The sequence below is a fragment of the Drosophila sulfurigaster genome, chromosome 2R (assembly GCF_023558435.1).
Source record: "Drosophila sulfurigaster albostrigata strain 15112-1811.04 chromosome 2R, ASM2355843v2, whole genome shotgun sequence".
In the NCBI taxonomy this organism is placed as follows: domain Eukaryota; kingdom Metazoa; phylum Arthropoda; class Insecta; order Diptera; family Drosophilidae; genus Drosophila; species Drosophila sulfurigaster.
In genome coordinates this window covers 21035617-21055918 of record NC_084882.1, presented here as the reverse complement: position 1 = coordinate 21055918, position 20302 = coordinate 21035617, and the positions used below count along the sequence as shown (strand labels likewise).

Sequence of the window (20302 nt, the reverse complement as noted above, 5' to 3'; positions counted from 1 at the left end):
CGACCGTCGAATCGAGTCGAGTTGTGTCGAGTCGAGTTGTGTCGAGTCGCAGCGTTGCGTCGTCGTTTCGTTTGTTGTTTCGACGCTTTGACTGCTCGACTGTTCGGCGGCAACGTTTCCATACAAATAACGAAATGGCAGTGGGGTGTACGATGGGCCAGGGCATGGGCATGGGCATGGATTTGAGTTTGAGTTTGAGTCTGGGCCATGCCAGAATGGCTGGGTGTTGTTTTGGGTGGTGGTTGCTGCTCGACGATGGCAATGGCGATGGCTCTGGGCTTGGATGGTTTTAGTTCACATTGCTTTTGGCTCCGCTCCGGCTTGGTTATGGTTTGGGTTTTTGGGTTTGAGGGTTTGGGCATGAGACTGAGCATGGAATGGGTTCGTTTGGGTTGCTTTTGGGTTCAGTTTTGTGCCGTGCCATGCCATGTGGATGGGCGTTTTTGGGTTGTGAGTTGGAGCCGCATAAATTTCTCGTCTCGTCTCGTTCGTCTAGTTTAAATGCCTCTGCCAAAGTGTGAGTGTGCACTGTGTGTGTATGTGTGTGCTTGTGTGTTGTGTGTGTGCCCGGCGACGTCAACGGCGCCACAATTGAACTGTCAGTAAGCTGGGAGCCAAGGGACCTAAAGAGGCAGCAGAGTCAGCAAAGCACAGCACAGCACAGCACATCACAGCACATCACAGCACAGAAGAGCAGAGCTAGAGCCATTGTAGCCCGTGAAGCCCATGCTACATAATAAGTATGCTCCGCATAGTGTTGGAAAACAACAGCGAATATGTGCGGAAAATAAAGAGTTTGGCACAGCGATTCGAAAGCTTTTTGTACATGCATTATTTAACTGCAATTTCGAAAGCTTTGACAATTTCGCGACACTGTTGTCAAGAAACTTTTGGCATTGCAAGTTTCATGGAGACAGCTACCAAAGTTTATTTATATTTAAAGTGCATAGACTTTAAATATAACTACGGAGTTGATCTTTTGTCTTTTGGGTTCGCTTACGTTCTTTAATTATATTTCTATGGACTTTTAACAGAAGAGAGAATAGAGCTTACAAACCAATATACTTAGAGAAAATATATAAAAATATTTCAACAAATAATAAGTTTTGTCTAAGACTTCAATACATTTTGAATAGGAAGAAGCTTTTTATTTATTTTTAAAATTTCATATTAATACGTTGAAAACGATCACAGTTGAAATTCAAATAATTAAAATAATTTTATTTAAAAATACTACCAATGAAATGATGTAAATATTGAATACTGTCATTACTCGAAAGTTAATTTTTGTTCACTTGAAATATTAATAATAATAATAATTAATAATTGGTTGTATTTAATGAGAAATTAAATAATGTATAATACAATAATGTCCGCAAAGAAAGAAAAGTCAATCTTTATAATACACTTAATTTTTATACATATGTATAATATTTGCACTTATTGTTATCATTGAAGTTTTAAGTAATGCTGAAAAGTATCATAATATTTAGTGTATTACACTAAGAGCAGTTCATTGATAAATATAAATATTTATCCATATCTACAATTAACTAGTTTATTAAAATTTTTTTTTAGAATTAAAGTTTTTCCTTTTATAGTATTGTTAAGAACTATGATAATGTGAGGTGCTTTGATTTGTTTGGCTCAGTGCAGAGTTTCTTTGGTTGCCAGTGACAACGGGAGCACTCTAATAATATTACATTACGTATACTACACCCTCTAGCTAGGTGAACCCTGCATAAGCAGTATGCGGATCATCAAGCATCCTGATTCAAGATTCAGCTGGCGGCACATTCATTGCTCTGGTCCAGTCCAGCACTGATTGCCGGAGCGTTGAGTTGGAAATGGGTGGCAGCAGAGTACAACATGATGCGAATCAACTCCATCAGCAACGACGTCGTCGTCGTCGTCTGTGCACTGAACTCAACTCAACTGGACTCAGTTCGGCGCCAACTAAGTAGAATGCCATGTGTATTGTAGTTTAGCCAATGGTCAACGTCAACACACGGAGGAGGAGATGGGGCGAAAGAGAAGTTGAAGTTGCGTTAGAATGGTTGGAAAAAGCCATGGGGGACGATAGTCGCTGTGGCGACGCTGGCGATGAAACTAAATAGTTGCATGTTACGTATACGTACTGTAGTACGATGGCCGAAAGTAACGTGTGTTGACGCAAATGCAAATACAGATACACACAAACACACACACACACTCTTGCACACATTTACAGCTATGTACATGTGCATATGAAATATTGACCGCTGCATGGCATTGCATAGGAGAATTCATTCGGATGCCACCTTGTGGTTTGGGGCACAGTCAGAGTTTGAGTCTGCACAGAGACTCAAGCTGAGTTTGGGCGCATTACGCATAGTGCTGTTGTAGTGGCAGTTCTATGTGGAATACATCGCACTCCAACTGCAGACGATTGCAAAATAACCCAGTTATAAACTTTGCTTTAATTACAGCCAAATGAGTAAAGGAGCTGGCCAAGTTTAGCACTATTGAAGGATGCGCATAACATATCGAGTGATTTTATCTAAAAGTTTGATGTTATAACTTTTGTTTAATTTTACCATGCAACACAATTAATGCATTAGTAGGGACTCTATATTAATAACAATTTGGCAAAGTATCTTACTTTATTTGTTAGGTGTTAATTTCGTTTAACTATACACATAACATACAAGGTTTCAAGATTAAACGATAAATAATTTGATTTTAAAGTTGAAAACTTTTTAGAGAAATTATTTGTTGCCCACACTTAAATCATCAGAAATCTTTGACATGAATTATTTTCAGAATATTTACTATACAACGTGTTTTATTTGAGTTTAATCGGATTTAAAGTTTACAATAAACAATAATCACGCTCAGAAAAACAGCATTTTGCAGATAAACTATTTTTTGTTACACCAATTACTTTAAACAAAAAATTCAAATATATAAAAATGTTACTAGTTTTATTTGTTGCAATGCCGGCTTAAATTCAACTATTTAAAAACTCATAAACATTTTCAAGTGCAAGCAAGAGCATTGATATATTGTTGAATAATAATAATTTAAATACGAAAAATTTTGATAAGGATATAATGTTAATTTATTGCGCTTTTTGGCAATCACAATTTATGCGGAATTGAGTGTCGTGGTTACCGAAAAGCGAATTCCCCGAAGGACAACTGTCGATTGACACTCAACTGACAGACTGACTAACTGTTGACAAGACTCGAAGGCAACAACAACAACAACAACAACATCACGGTTCATGCAACAAGTTGCGCGTTATGCACTGTGAGTTAGCGAAACTCCTTCTCAGCTAACTGACCTTCGTTCAACACTCATTAGCGTGTCCACTCATAATCTCCATTCACAACACACACACACACACACACTCAAACTCAAACTCACACACAACATTCACTTGAGTGGAGGCAGCAAACATTCATTGAGAGTTTTTTCACGCCTAATTAAAAAGAACAACGCAAATAAAAACGACAGTTCCCCTCTCCCAGAAAAACAGCTGTGAGTTGGCCCTTTTTATTTTCTGCTTCCCCATTTCCAATTTTTCGTTTCTCCTTTTTATTTTTGTTGTTGTTGTGTAGTGTATAAACAGATTAACCGCAAGCCAATGAGGATAGAAAGGCGTGTGGTGGAGTGTCTCCAATAGAGGAGGGAGAACCACTTGTTACCAAGTGGCAAATGTTTTTTTTTATTTTCATTTTTTTTTTTTTTTTTTGGGAAAGCGCCAAGCGAGGACAGGGAGCATTGAACGTAACACTTTCGCTGCTGAGGATGATGACGACAACAACATTGACTAATGATAGATGGATTGCTGCTGAATTGGTGGTTGTTTGATGGACTGACTGCCTGACTGCTGTTGCTGTTGCTGCTGCTTATGGTGGATGCTTTATGTTGCTGATGACTTTGAATGGCAGGTTGCCGGCTCTGACAACGCTCGCTTGCTTGCTGCCTGCCTGCTGCCTGCTTGCTGGCTGCCAGGCATGCATATATTACAAGGGTCCAACAAAATACCATAAATAAATAAAAAGCAGGCGAACACAGCAACAACAATAAATTGTTCAAGGTCACCGCTTGTCTGCTGCTTTCGCAGGCAGCATGAAAAATGCAAAACAAACGTCGACCGAGACTGCGACAGCGACGGCGACGCTAGCGTCAGCAGCCACCGCGGTTGCTGCGGCAACAACAAAGTCTGTCATAATTCACATGCGAGTAGTGGGTGACTAAGAGAATGAGTGTGGGCATGAGTGTGTGAGTGTGTTTGTGTGTGGGAGTGTGAGTGTGTGTGTGTGAGTGTTAGTCAGAGGGGAGTCGAGTCGATCTGGCTCTTCAGCTGCGGCTATTCAACTGGGGACTCCAGATATAGAAATTTCAGTTTAGCAGCTGGCTGAAATGTATTAAAAGCGAACGCACGAAGCAACAGACGACACACAGCAGCATCAGGCGTAGTAACAACAACAACAACAACAATAGCGAGCAGCCTCCCTTGCCTCCCACGCATTGCCACCCTTGTTGCAAGTTACATGCCTCCGTTGCCCGTTGCAGCCCTCTAAGCACACACACAATCCACAGCGGGGTGCATTGGCATTGGGCTCTGTCTACGGCTGCTGTTATGGTTGTGGCAGCCACAACAAACACATACGTGTGTGTCTGTGTGTGTGTGTGTTGCACGTCTCGTGCTTTGTGCATACAAAAGCATAAATTGAAAATACGCTGCCGATGCCACTGTCGCTGCCACTGCCGCAGTCGCTGTCAACGCTGACGTCGCTGTCGCAGTCGCCGTCGCCGTCGAAGAAGGGGTTGCAAAAGTTTTTCACTTTTCACGTCGAGCAGCAGCAGCAAAAAAAAAGAAAACAAAACTCGTACACACTCACGTCGGAAAATCAAAATTGTTGCGAAGAGCGCACAAAACTTTCGCTTCGCGGCAAACGACGACGTCGTTGTGACGTCGCCACGTCCTGAAGGATTCACGCCTTGTTGCCCAGCTTGTTGCCCGGCCGCTGATTAAACGCCCCCACAGGACTCTTGCCACCGTCGTGTGTTGCATTGTTGTGGTTGCTGCTGCCAGACGCGACACTCAGACAGCAACACACGGAGTTGGAGACTGAGGAGGAGAACGAGAAGGAGAAGGAGAAGGACACCTCTCTCAATGCTCTGTTCTCTGTTCTGTGTCCTGTGGCATTCACATTTGGCTTCGCCTGCACTTCACACATTTGCATAACTCCGCCACGCACTTTGACATGCGGCTGGCGAAATTTGCAGCCAAGTGTTTTGGTTTGTCTGAATGAACAGACCCATTCAAAGTGTGCGAGTGTGTGTGTGTGTGTGTATTTGGGTCACACACACACAGCAGCCATTGAGCCAGACGCCGACATGCTCCACATCTCCAGCTCCAACTCCAACTTCCATATCCTCAAAGCGAGCAATGAGACTCACTCACTCACCAAAATTGCACACTCATACACTCAAACACTGCCTGCGGTTTGCCGAGCTGACCTTTCGCAGCGGGATATGCCCACAGGCAGATCAGAGTCAGAGTGGAAGGAGGAGGAGGAAGAGGAGGAGGAGGAGGAGGGGCGGGGGAACTTTAGCACAATTGCCATTGCGTGGGGATTGCCTCATGAGGTGTCATGCACATCACCTGCTGCTTCGCCTCGCTTGGCTTGCCAGAAACTTTCAGCAGGTCAAGTCGTTGTTCTGCAAAACCAATTAGTGGGTCATGTTACCGAACGTAAGGCAACTAGTCGATACTATTCGATAGCAATATATCAATTTACATCGACTATTGCATTCGCATTGGAGGCGCTTGTCCTAAGAGCGAGCCTCGCACTTGTCTTGCCACGAGTTTCTTTGCAACTTGCAACCAAATTACACCTCGAGAAATTGAAAGCCGAAAACATATAAAAATAATGCAATGAATGTAATTCATTTAATGCTTACTTTATTTCATAACAAATATATGACTTTGATTTAATTCATCATTTAAAATCCATTTTTAAAGTTTATGCAATTTGATTGTTTTTAAAATACAATTATGAATGTATGTATTATTCCAATTTAAAATAATATATTTATTGGAATACAATTTTTTATTAGTTCAGTTATTTGTAACTTGGAATTAAATAGAATGAAATACAGGTAGACCAATTGACGATATTATAAAGCCATTAGGTATTTAAATTTTGTTTAATCTTAGTTGATTTTTTAAATTCAAATATAGTCGGCTTATATTTAAGTGACGAGCCAATAATCGTCTAATTAAAGTCCAACCCTTCTATAAAATTTATTCAAGTGGTCTCTTGCTAACAAAAGAAAACAAATTGGAAATATTTTGTATGCATAAATATTTGGTTAAATTTGTGTTATATAAATATGATTTAAGTTATTCAATCAAATAAAATTAAATTTACTTAAAAAAAAAAATTCATTCATTATTTAAATATGGTCTTTAAAGATCCCTAAACTGATCCATGTTCGATTAAGTTATTGAGTTATATACATTACAAAGCAAGTGCAACTATTAAAATAGATATAACAATCACTTTCCATTTTTCAAGAATAAAATTCATCAAAAGAATCAAATTCAAATATTATGTTTAAATAATTAAAATCATTAAAAGAATCAAATTCAAATTTCGGAAATTAGATTTTGTAATTATAGTAAGGCAAATATTAATTACACTTAGACAGTGGCAAGATGTAAACACAACTACAAATTCAACTAACAACAAAAATATGTAGCAGTGGGATTAGTTTGGATTTAATTGCAATTACGAAGCATGCTTAGATCTCTGTGTGAGAGAATACACATAACACATAACACAGTATAGAATATTCGTATCTACTCTCATATCCAGCTTATGAGTGTATTCACATACTCGTATATGTGTTATGAGTATATGTGTGTGTGTGTTTGCTTGTTTGTAAGCATTCGGTATGCATTGAATCATTAATATGAGCACTGTACCATCCTTTAATTGTGCTGCCATACGTCAGCTGAAGCAAAAACTAGAATCCATTGTCTTTGCCAGTCGATTTCTAATTTCAAAATACAACTCAAAGCTTAAATGCAAGAAATTTAATAAACATTTCGAGTTGAATATATTTTGGGTTTTCTCTGGTTCTGTGGTAGCTTCAATCCAGCTTCGACCTCCTTCCACCCAAACGCACACACACACACACACATACACCGCGACACACACACAGTTCATCCCATCCCAAGAGCAGCAGTAGCAATACTCATCCACAAGCCGACCAAGGCTCAAGCAGACCTCACAGCCACTCGTATACAAAGACTTGACTAGGAGCTGCTGATGCTGCCGTTGCCGTTGCTGCCGTTGCTGTTTGTAGAAAAACAAGGCAAAACCAGGAGGCGCTCGGTTAGAGAAGCATATTACAACAGCAACGGCAGCAAGAACAACGTTGTACATTCTTGGCGTGTTAGACTTTTCACAACAGCAGCAACAGCAACAGCAACAGCAATAGCAAAAGTGGTATTTCACATGAAGCAAGGAGCAAAGCGAAGGCAAACGCTTTTTTGCTCGATTCGCATTCGCATTCGCCTGTTTGGATAGCTCTAGCCTGCCTGCTTGCCTGCTTGGCTTCCAGCATCAGCATCAGCATCAGCTCGAGCTTCTATCTGCGCATCTCTGTAATCATCATCAACACCACGAGTCAGCCAGGCAGCCATCCTGTCCTCGTGCGCAATATCCTTGTCGGAGTAGATGTGCTCCTTGTGGCTCTTCCTCTCCCTCTCCCTCTGCCTTGCATTGCCTCCTTTGTCTTCTCTGCTTGAAAACAGCCAACTGGCAGCTCTACCATCTCCATCTCCGTCTCCATCTAGTCTCCTCCTTTTGCTCGTTTCACACAGCAAGACACATTTTCCATTTTCGTTTTCATTCTGGCCCAGAGACCAGGCCAAGCCAAGCCGAGCCAAAGCCAAGTCGACTGCCAGCCAGCCAGCCAGTCAGCCAGGCAGCCCGAGTTGAGTCGAGTCCTTGCTGCTTCATTATTTCAGCATGCTGCTCGATGCCTTTTCTATCTGATGGATACGTATACGTACCGTGTGCCTCGACATTGCCGTACGATGTACGTTGTTGTTATTGTCGACGTCGTCGTCGTTGTTGTTGTCGTTGTTGTTGTTGTTGTTGCCGTGAATTTGCAGCATTTTATCCTTCGTTCGAGCACAGCGGCAACATGCAGCACATACATACATATGTGTGTGTGTGTCTCTCACTCTATATGTATGTTTGGTTGTGTGTTCGTCTGTTTGTGCTGACAATAAAAGTTTCGTACATACACACACACACACGCATAAAAGCTTAATGCTTTCAGCTTGTATCTATGTATGTGTGTGTGTGTGTGTGTGTTTACTATAGCTGTATGTATAGTCCATCGTATTTCAGAGCAAGTTTTTATACCCTGCAACCATGAAATGAATAAAGCAGACAACAACGAAATTGCTTCAAGTTTGCTGAATAGAAAGGGTAACTTTGGTCAGCATATCAGTAGAAAGAAATCTTAAATATATTTCTGACCAATTACTTATATTTTTAGTATAAATTAAAAAAAAAACATCTCCAGCAAACGAACTATATATAGATTTAAATTTAATGGAAACAAAATAATGTGGAAATAAAGAGAAACCAATTTTAAAGAATAATTATTCCATTCGAATTAAAAATAGTTAAACAAAAATTATATAATATAAGAACAATTATAAACTGAAATTTTAATGGCTAGCATATTAATTGAAACTTGTTTTACTAAGAATAACAATAAATATAAGATATATATTATATATATATAGATAAGCAAGTATATTTTAATGTTAGAAATAATAATAATTACATTATTTAATTTTTATTTGATTTATCTCAATAGATTCACATTTGTAAAATAATTATTATGTAATTTAAATTAAAATTAAGTTTTTATTCTACACTTGTGACTGTATTTTTTAAAATTTTGTGCACTGTCTATTTATTTTTAAATATTTATTTTTGATAGTAAGTAACTATTCTAAATGTTTTCTATCATATCTAATAAATAGGAGAAAGCGTTCTATTTATCTCAGCTTACAGCGTATATCTAGTATATCTTGCAAAATCGCAATTAATTTTTCCATTAATACTTGTGATTTTTGCTACAATTATGAATGAAAAATTAAGGGTATTTTTCTTTGAGTTTTGGAAAGAAGAATAGTTTTGTATTCTATATTTCAGAAGATGTTTTTTTTATCTTAGTCAGAAATAATCAATAAATGCAGAGCACATACTTGTTCTAATATTTGTACAAATAGTTTATAGGGTATCTTGTTGCCTGCTACTTTCCACTCTAGTGCTGCTGTTTGTTTGTTGCTGTGTTGATGTTCGTTATGCCGATGCCGACAACGTAGCTGGCTGGCAGGTCGTGTGGTGGGTGGCTGGATAGCTGGTTGGATGGGTTGGATGTGGGGTGTTGGGTGGTTGGGTGGCTTGGGTGGTTGGCAGACATTTGGTCTACACATGCAGCTGGGGTGGGGCGGTGGTGTCTGTGGGTCGCATAACGGTTACAGTGAAACTTTTGCCCTATTGTGACAAACAAACGACAACGGGCGAGGACGAGGACGAGGACGAGCACAAACGAATGACTGGGAGGATGGAGGATGAGCGTCAGCCAGGCAGTCAGGCAGTCAGGCTGGGTGGCTGAGTTTTTGGGTGGTTGCTGCCAGGCGAAACGGGGGCGGGTATATGAATCGAGTGTGTATATGTCAGTGTGTGTGTGTGTGTGTGCGGCATTCACCCTCAACGAATGTAACCGCCGCTCACCCGCCCGCTGCCTGCTGCCTATGTCATTCTGCTCCCGACCCGTTGAATAGCAAAGTGAGCGACCGACCGACTGACAGCCCGAGCATGGCCTGAAATGTGTGCCGTTTTACAGGGTGTGCCACAGCAGCAAGTGTGTAGTGTGGCACACAGTTTTGCCTGCAACACGCTGTATGTGGCGCTGTCGCTTCGCTTGGCTTTTTTATGCATTGGGCCATGAGTTGAGGCTGCCTAGCAGCCAGGACAGCCGGTAAAGAGGACTCCAACCATCCTTTCACATTCCCCGCCTCATTGAAACAAACTATTGTTGCTGTCGCTCTGCGAAAACTAAATGAATGAGGTTTTAGCCCGTGCATGCGTGTGTGTGAGAAGAGCGTGTGTGGTTCGAATTGGCAAATGTTGCTGCAGGCGCCAATGGCTAGAAATCGGTTTGGCTGTCATGGCTCAAGCCACGACTCGGGCTCTGGCTGAAGGATAACTGCGTCTGCGGCGACGGCGCATTGATTGCACCCGAGAGGAGCCTTGCAGAGAGTGACAAAGACCAAGAGAGAGAGAGAGAAAGAGAGCGCTGGGGATATCCTTGAAATTTAACCATCATCAAATTATACCGCCAGCATTGCTTCCAGACGCAATCGATAACTTTTTTGCCTACGCCAGAAGAAAAAAAAAACAGCAGCAGTGACAACAATAAATGCAAAACACAATCGCCACAAGTTGAGTTCAGTTTTTATTTTTTGGGGACGCATGACGCATTCTGTTTCAGGTTTTATCGGTTATTGTTGTTTTTGTTGATCGCCAGTGTTCGAAAAAAACACTTTTTTTTCGCTGCTGTTGTTTGTTTTGATGACACACACACACAATGAGAGACCGCACTGAGGCTCGAGCTAAAGCTAAAGCTGAAACTGAAGCTAAGGCTGAGGTACTGGGAAGGTCCCCAAAAAAATAAAAACAAAGTTTGTGTGCGCCATCGACTTGGCATTGTTTCAACTGAAATTGACGGGGCTAGCCCCAATTTAACCGTAATGTAAAGTGGAGCACACGTACACCTGGAGAGCTGTTGATGGAACTTGAAAAAGCTGTGGGAATACAGCTCCATGATTTTGTTTGTCATTGCGTGCCATTTCAAGCAAGTGATAACTAAGCTAATAATGAGTCTTCTATATTGTGATGATCTTAAGTTAACGACCTATGAACGTTCGATCAATAATGTAAAAATATTTATCAAAATATCAGTGAAGCTGTCAATTCAAATACAAGTCAAATTATGTGTTTGTATCTCCTGCATACTTGCAATATGATATAGCAATAACTTGATTTAATAGGTCAACTCAAAGAACTATTCAACACAATATTTAATATGCTATGATATGCTAATATGCCAAGCTTCAAATTGTACATATCTATAAAATTGTTCTGTATTATCCATCTTAAATACAGGTTTTAATTTCCATAGAAATTTCTTTAGATTATTGATTATCGCGTAACCTTGAACTAGTGAATTGAAATCTATATGAAGCATTTTAGAATTTCTAATCTTTAGTCTATCTTGTGTCAGTTGGGATCGCTTAATTTATTTATGATCCCTCACATCCTTTAAGTATAACTTCAAACCTTATTTCAAATAATTCCATCACGTTTCTATAAATATAAATACATATTTCAATTGCTCTAGATATGTATTATATATATATCATATATATAGTTGCCCAAAAAATATGCTAATTATTCCCGTTCCTAAAACTCGTGCCACCCACCCAACTAAGTCAAAGGCTACTACTATTTTTGTCCGCACACATCGATCGATGTTGCTGTTGGTTGTTTTTTGTATTATTGTTGTTTCTTTCTCGGCTGCGTTGCGCAAATGGCAACTGGTCATTGTTGTTGTTGTAGTTACTGTAGTTGCTGTTGCTGTCGTCGTTAGCCATGTGCTCGCTTGAGAACCAGAACCAACAAACCAGCCAGCCAGCCAGCAGCAGCAGCAGCAGCAGACGGCACCAGCCACAGCCGCAGAACACAGAGCTCGAGACCAAGACCGAACTGTAGAGCCAGAGCCCCAAGCCCAGAGTTGCAGAGTTTCAGAGCTCTGGTGCTGTAAATGGGAACGAAGCAAGCAAAAGGCAGCGGCAACACAACGCAGAGTTAGAGCCCAGAGTTTTGTGGCAGTGGCACTGGAGCTGGCGGTGCCAATGTTGCTGTTGCTGTTGCTGCTGCTACTGCTGTTGGGTCTGGTGCTGGTGCTGGTGCCAGTGTTGGGTCGGCACTAAGGCACATGAAGCAGCCGTCGCGCCGCAGCACAAAATCGAATGAATAAGAGCGGACCGACAATCGAAGTTGCTGCTGCTGTCGTTGTTGCAGGTTCTGAGTCAGGGCTCGCAGCAGAGTGCGACTCTGTTTTGTGGTATGTGACCATGTGCGACGCTTAGGACGAAGACATCGAAACAGACCGAGGACGTAGACGTGGACGTGGACGTGGACGACTACGATATTACTACGACTCTGACGTTGGCTTTGCCTTTGAGGAGGGGGAGCCAACTCCAGCAAATGTGTTGTCACAGTGGTGTGGCATTTCCTTTATCGCACAAAATGTATAAAGTGTGGAACGAGAGTTGCCAGGGTAGGAGGTGCTAGAGGGAATATTTTAGGTCTCGCACTCAACTTCTGGCCGGCAATCCGGCACTAGCACTCCAGCACTTGGGATGCCGCCCACTCCTTGGCGTTTTCATCGTCGTCTCCATCTCCTCGTCGCTGTCACCGTCGTCATCGTCATCGTCTCCATTGCTGTTGCTGTCGACAGAGTTGCGTTCGTTGGGTTCGCTCGTTCGTCTTGACATTTGCGTTTTGCCCTGCTGCTTGGTAAGGTTGAATGATTGGAGTGAACAGTGGCAACACTTCCAGTGTAAAGCAAGCTTTAATTTCCGAAATTGTTGGTACAATGAAAATTAACTAGAAATTATCTAATTGTATAAAGATTAAGGAATTCTTGAAAATATGTATTTTAACTCCTATATCTTCTTATACGGTTGCTTTATAAAAAATATATTTATTTAAGCAAAAAATATGTATTAACTTGGTTAAACATTATTCATAAATATTATATTATATCATTATTTGGAAAACTCTAAAACTACAATGTCAAAGGCATTTCTTAAAGGCTTATCTAATCTGAAACTTTTTTATTCTTAAATGTTAAATATCTGAGCGTGGTTCTACATGCATAAAAATAAATACATATACAAATTATTTGATTGAAAATATGTGTTAAATATGGTTAATTCACAATTTTAATCTACATTGCTGCAGCCATCCATTGTGAACCACTGTGCAGCGCTTAAGCGAATTTTCGTTTATTCTGATTACAAAAGGAGGGCATGGGAGGCCAGGCGGAGGAAGGCCAGGCACAAATTCCAACTTTACTTCAACTTTAATGTTCGGTCACTGTCGGTACTGCGTTCTACGCTCTGCGTTCTCTGTGTGTATGCTCAGAGTGCGCAGTGACGATGACGACGAAGACGATGTCGACGACTACGAATACTACTCTTAAAACGAATACGAATACGAATACCAATTCGACTCTGACGAGGCGACGCTCGCTCTTTCATTTTACATACACTTTCCTTAATCGAAAGTCCTGCGATATCACAATCATTGCATACTGCAGTTCTTACTTGGAAGCTTTAAAAGTTCCCCATTGTAATATTGAATCAAAAGTGATTTAATATAACATTTATAGAGTTTTTAAATACATAACATTCATATTCGTTTAGTTTTATTCCTATGTTTAGTTTTAAGACAGATTGCAATATTTAAGTTGTTCTCAGATTCACTAGTATTTTCCTATTTTTGATTTTAAATGTCTAAAGAACTAAACTACTAAACTATTTTTGATTTTAAATGTCTAAAGAAGCAGAAGAGAATTAAGAACATTTCGAATTTAAGATACTACAATGAAAGTAAAATTTAATTACAATAAATATATTGAAATTAAAAACAAATTTTACTTCAATAACAATAATAACTATTATAAAAATACGCTTAAAAATTTATGAAAATGACGTCTATTCATAAATTGATTATGTAGCTGTAATTTTGTCATTTTACGGAATTAACTAAATTGTAATGTAACTAAAGGCTTTAAAAAATTTCGGAAACGTCGGAGGAATTACTATATATAAATATTAACTGATTTATTTAGATTTCCAAAATAAAAGGATAAAATAAGGTAAGAATAAAAATTTCTTCATTATCGTTTTGCTGATTCGTTGCTATCTACATGTTCTATAAAATATATTTTATGTAATTAAGAAATAAACTTAAGATTTTTATTTAAATATCTTCATTTAAAAGATATATTAAGTCCCTAAAAATTTTATCATTCTTGTTTTACCTATGGAAGATCAATAAAATTAGCAAGGGCATTTAAGTCCGGGTATTGTTTGTTCATAAGTTCAGCTTAAGAGCCTGAAGAGCTGAGGCTAGTCTGTGCTGTTGGATAGTTGACTGGCTGGTTGGCATGGCACGGCATGGAATAGCATGGCATGGCATGACTCTGGCGCTGGTCGCAGTTGCAAGCATCGCCATCGCCATCGTCGTTGCCTTCAACGTTAGCTGGCAGTCGTTGTCGTTGTTGTTGTTGCTGCTTTTATTATAAATTTTTGCTGGCGCTGGTTCGTTGCTGGGTTTTATTTTTTCATCGTTGTCGTCGTTTTCGTCGTCGTCGTCTTGCCTGACGTTATACCAGCCAACGCCATCGCATGCTTCACCTTCGCCCCACCGCACTCACACACACACACACTCTCTCATACATATACGCTATACACAGATACAGGCATACAGATATACACGCACACACTCGCTATACAGACACTCAAACAGTCACACACTTTGTGCGGCTGCTTTGCTCTCACTCTTCCTCCCACAGCGCTTCCCCGCTCTCCCCACTCACGCTCCCATTCGGTTCACTCCACTCTCCCCACCAGCGTCGCTGCTGCGACGAAGTTTCTTGTTTTCTTTCAACGTCGCTGATGCCGCTGTCGCTGTTGCTGCTGCTGCCTCCTCTTTGCTTGTCGTAATTTTACTTGATTTTTTTCTGCCTTTGCTTCTTCTTCTTCTCTTTTTTTTTGTCGTTTTCTTTGTTGCTGCTGCTGCTGTCGTTGTTGTTGCTGTTATTGTTGTTGTTGTTGCTGTGTGCTGCTTTCAGTGCGCTCGTTGGCTCGTTCGTTGTTTGTTGGCGTTTTTCATTTGTGTTGCTGTTGGGTCTTTTTTTCTTTTTCTTTTTTGCTGCTGCTGCCGTTGCTGTGGCTGTTGCCAGAGAGTTGGTTTCGAAATAAACTTTAATGCGAACATTCGTTCGGTTGAGTTTCAGTTTCTGTTGCTCTGTTAAATTCGGTAAAAAATGTGCGCAGTCAGCTTCAGCTATTGCTACTGCAGCTTGAGATGCAATTGCAGGCTGAACTCCACTATAAAATCTATAATATTTTTATTCTCTAATTTTTCTGTGGTGATTAATGATTATTTAAAAGATATTTTTAATTGAAATTGTCTTTAAGAACTAGCATATGTATATATGGAATTGCTAAGGAATTGTACTTCGGAGTCTAATGCCTACTCAATTGCTGCAACAGCTGCGCGCGTTTTTCAAAAACCTTCGCGCAGGCGAAGCAATCCCAAGCAATCGACCAAGCGACCAAACAACCGTATAGACCAACCATCCAACCAAGCAGCAATAGCTACAAAACAGCAGCAGCATTCCGGCAACTTGAATGCTGCTGCTGTTGTACATTAAGCTTAAGCTGCGTTGAGTTTCACTATAAAATGAATATGAGTTTTCGTTGCTGTTTTGCTGTTGGTTTGGCACGCAAACGCACCGACGAGCCAAACAACCTATACGATACGATACGAAACGAAATGAAACGAATGAACGAACGAACGTCCTCGACAAGCCCTGGCAGCAGCAACCACTTCAACAGCAGCAACAGCAACAACAGCCACAGCAGCAGCAATGAGCTACGAGCAACCAGCAATCTCCCACCTCAAGCGCCGCGCCGTTTGCTATACAAACTCAAAATATACAAAAAGCAGCAGCACCAACAACAACAACTACAACTACAATATCATCAACAGCAACAACAAAAACAACAACAACAGCAACGTCGACATTTGGGACGTTCGTTCGTTAGTATCGCAACAGCGAACAGCCGGAGCCAAAGCCATAGCCTCATATAGCAGATACAGATACGCAACCCACACACACAAATGCTTACACACAGCCATATACACACACACAGAAATGCTGAGCTACACGCGCGCTGGAAACAACAGCAATACGACGGCAATGGCGAAGCGACCGACCAAACAACCGACCGACAACGACGGCGACGACGACACTAGAAAACGACAGCATGAATAATGCCTTAGACTGGGGCTATACTGGGAAAAATATACGCTACAGCATACAGAGAGAAATGGGAATTACGCGATGACTAACCTTAAATCTTTGGAACACTATTCTTTTCAGAAAAATCAAACAGTTTAGAACGATAGAATTGAGCTTGGCATATTTAAATAAATAGGAAATTGCTTAAAAATTCAGGTCAACTTTATAAAAACAAATTCATAAAAAATAATATGATAAAAATAACATCAAACAAATTTAAATGTTAGACATAACACTCAAAAATATCAAATTCACTTCACCTATAGCTTAAATTTAACAAAGATTTCAAGAGTTCTATTATTATTGCAAAATATGTACGCGATCTATAATTCTAAAGAAATGCGCTCTTATAAAAATATGTATAAATTTATAAGTTATTGCTCAAAGCTTTGAGTCAAGTTATTTGCATGTATCGAAGTACCCTAGAAAATGGCTGTGTGACGCACAATTGAAATAGCTTCAAGACTCTCTGACTGAGGCTAGGGCTTGCAATATTCTTGGGGCACCAGCCCATCACCGGCAACAGCAACAGCAACAGCAATAGCAACGGCAACAGCAACAGCAATAACACCATCAGCAGCACTAGAACCGGCACCAGCACCGACATCCACATCCACATCGTCGACTGGCCGACGTTGTCGGTTGGCTGTCGTCATCGCCTGAATTTGAATGCAAAGTCGCAGAGTTGTGGAGAGATTGTTGTTATTGTTCTTGTGTGGCTCATTGCTGTTTCGTTGCTGTTGCTGTTGCAAGAGCACAAGGGCTACGAAAATATACATTCATTTAAAAAAAAACAAGTGATTTTGTTCTTCCGTTTTCGTTTCAGGTTCACCGCAGCTTGACGCCTTTCGAACTTATTCTCTCTTTTTAAGCTTTGAAATGTCGCCTAAACGGGCTTTACATCTTATCATGTGTTCTTCAAAAAACAAAATGGCGACTCCTAATGGCGGCTTGCTTACAAAGCTTCGGCAATTAACGAAGTTGGTCGCTGATCGCACATCCTGTTTCGTGTTGAGTCGAGTTCAGTATTTGTATGCGGGTTTCGTGTGAGTATGTGTAAGATTTTTTGTAAAGACTTTGAATGCAAATGTTGATAAAATACTATTAACTGAACGAATTAATATTTCCAAAACAGAATATGCAAGTAGACTTATATTAATTGTGCTCATTTTATTATTCAACTGTCTATAAGATAGTTAAATAATATATATTCAATACAGTATAAAACTATATATTTATTAATATTAGGAAAAATTTAAATGATTGTCCATATTCTACGCCTATAATCAATAATAATAATTAATAATAACTTGTAATCTGAAAACAAATATTTAGAAAATAGTTTAACTTATTAAGTGTTTTTGTTGGTAACGTAATTATGTGCCTGCTTTGCGCGAATTCAAGTCACATAGCTTTAACTTTTTCAATTGTGGAAAAACCACTGCACACTAGCGCCAAAGTTGTCAATATTCTGAACTAGCTTCAAAATACACAATAGCTTGAAATGTGCGTAGTACACAAAAGTTCCGAGCTAAGTTTTATAGCACCTAGCTTTTTGTCGGGATTTTGAGTATTTCTACAAATATCCGCCAGAGCGCGCCACAGTTTCTATTAGATTACAGCGGTGGTCAAAACATTAGTAGACTTAGCTTGCGTTCGTTAAAAAAACAATAAGTAATGTAGATTCAAGAAATATCAAATATTTAGCAATGTACATACCTATATTTGGTTTTAATTAATTGCAATGATCTACGTATACAAATTATAGAAAACTTTATTTAATTGTAATAAATTATCGATTTTCAAACAAGAGTTCACCATTTCTTTCACTAGAGTGCGCCAACAGCACATGAAATAATCGAAACCGCAGTAAGTTGGTCTTGTTATCGAAAGAACAGCTGTTGCTAGAAATTAAACTCGCATTTGCCGCTGGATAAAGCACGCTGAGAATATGATGCAACAAAGTAAACGCATTGTAAGTTAAATACATAAAAATTTGTTGTCAACATATAATTATCATGTAAATATTTAATAATTTGTGGATTTGCAGTTGACGCCAGTCCTGCAGGGACTCCGGAATCTGTCAGCACGCGGTGCTGCCACAAGTACATCAACCACAGCACCCGCCAAAATTGAAAAAAGTGCGTAATTGATCGAACAGGGATATATTATTTCATATGTTTACTTAATTTATTTCTTTAATGTGCAGCTGTCAACAACGTAACCATATTAGGGCGTGTGGGCGCAGATCCACAACTGCGCGGCTCTCAGGAGCATCCAGTGGTCACATTCTCCGTTGCCACTCATACCAACTACAAGTGAGTGCTAAACAATTTGTAGATTCAGCTCGATTTTTAATAATCCTTTGATTATACAGATATGAGAACGGCGACTGGGCTCAGCGCACAGACTGGCATCGTGTAGTTGTCTTCAAACCAAATTTGCGTGATTCCGTGCTGGAGTATCTGAAAAAAGGGACAGCGCACAATGATCCAGGGCAAGATCACCTATGGAGAGATCACAGATCAACAGGGCAACCAAAAGACCAGCACCAGTATCATTGCCGATGAAGTGGTCTTCTTCCGCGACATCAATAACTAATATAGCATATAACCAAAAAAAAAGATAATCCAACTAATCCTATAGACGTAAGAACAAAAGTTGAACTTGGTTTGCATTTAATTACATACCCATACGCATATGTATAATATTCATAAAACTTGAAAAGACATCTAGGATTTATTTGTAGTATATATCGTTGATAACATTGGCCATCGTTAAGGTGCATTTGGTAGTTAGGCTACTAATCTGCATTTGTTTAGTTATTTGGTCATAGCAGTTGGTTACTTCTTTTGTCATCGACTCCAGTTTGTTTATTTCTTGCTCCATTAAGACCAGAGATTTCTGGTGATAGTCTATAATCTTTGTGATCTAGGGTTGCAAATACGCCATAATAATCTTATTTCATCACTTTTTTTAAAGTTCTTACCATATTAATGGGTTCTAAATGGGAACCAGCCTCAGTGTTAAAACGTTCAATTTCAGCTTTAAGTAAATTGGCCTGAGCTGCGGAACGGTCTGCTGAGAGAAGCAGCTTCATGAGAACCAAAAAACAGCTATGCTTGAAAGGCATTGTGTTAAACTTTGGACACTTCATCGGATCCATGTACATTGCTTCACAATGCGAGATAACTCTCTCTGCTTGAAATAATTCGTTTTCATTCTCCGTCAGCTCCAACTCCAGCTTATATACACAGTCCTTCAATGTTTCCACAAACTGGTCGATAAAAACAAGCTTAAGGCGAAGTTGTTGTACATATGAATATTTTATCTTATAAGAAAGCCTTATACTATTATCTCACTTGTTTCCCATTCTCTAAGCAGATCTTTTCTTGTTCGCGTATAAATTTCAATTTTGTATCGAACTGATTTCCGAGTTCTTTTGTATCATCAATTAAAATAGTAGATAGCATGTCGAGGTATAAAAAGGTCATGGGATCCGTTATGCAAGTATCGCCCATGTTAAATTGTTTTAAATAATTTTAAAATAAATGTAATTTTGAACTTGATGATTTTGTATAAAAAATACAATAGAAATTAAGGCTGCTTAGGTGGAAAAACAGTCAGGTATGAAATGCAAAGTATAAGAAAGTTTTAAATATTAACTATTAGATAAGATTGCTGAGATCGCACTGTGTGGATCGATTAAAATCAATGTAATTGATTCATAGTTTTAAAAATCTCTACCATATCCATTTTCTATGGGAGTTCACTATCTAATCAAGCGATCCACGTGCTGTTGCATAGAAACAGAACGCAGCTGTGATGCTGATGTATGGTCCTCCTTTATTGATTGCTTTGCCCTACTCTTATCGATAATGAATTATGTCACATTTAGAGAGCTAAATCGACCAAAACAACAATAACAAATTCAGCAGATACTCAAACAGAACGATCCGCACTCAATCGCAAAGCTTTTCAACACTCGTATGTTTGTAAAGTGAGAGAGCGAGCGACGGAGCAGCTTGTTATCGCTGTTTGATTG

At 39.6% G+C, this 20302-nt stretch overlaps 3 protein-coding genes across 3 annotated transcripts; 2 read left to right on the top strand and 1 right to left on the bottom strand.

Annotated features, from left to right (window-relative positions):
- The first annotated feature begins 14373 nt into the window (after window positions 1–14373).
- Window positions 14374–17174, top strand: LOC133838179 (bromodomain-containing protein DDB_G0271118-like). The gene is made up of 2 exons (XM_062269177.1): window positions 14374–15995; window positions 17084–17174. The coding sequence occupies exons 1-2, from the start codon at window positions 15823–15825 to the stop codon at window positions 17097–17099; spliced, it is 189 nt and encodes a 62-aa protein (XP_062125161.1). The 5' UTR covers window positions 14374–15822; the 3' UTR covers window positions 17100–17174.
- A 925-nt stretch (window positions 17175–18099) lies between these two features.
- On the top strand, window positions 18100–19860 carry LOC133839213 (single-stranded DNA-binding protein, mitochondrial). The gene is given in 5 exon segments (XM_062270618.1): window positions 18100–18232; window positions 18308–18398; window positions 18467–18575; window positions 18635–18725; window positions 18727–19860. Coding segments are annotated over 5 exon segments (447 nt in total). The 5' UTR covers window positions 18100–18208; the 3' UTR covers window positions 18859–19860.
- LOC133839212 (uncharacterized) lies at window positions 18314–19899 on the bottom strand. Its single transcript, XM_062270616.1, has 3 exons — window positions 19620–19899; window positions 19247–19552; window positions 18314–19188 (listed from the first exon to the last, which is right to left on the bottom strand). The coding sequence occupies exons 1-3, from the start codon at window positions 19776–19778 to the stop codon at window positions 18997–18999; spliced, it is 657 nt and encodes a 218-aa protein (XP_062126600.1). The 5' UTR covers window positions 19779–19899; the 3' UTR covers window positions 18314–18996.
- Window positions 19900–20302: the final 403 nt, after the last annotated feature.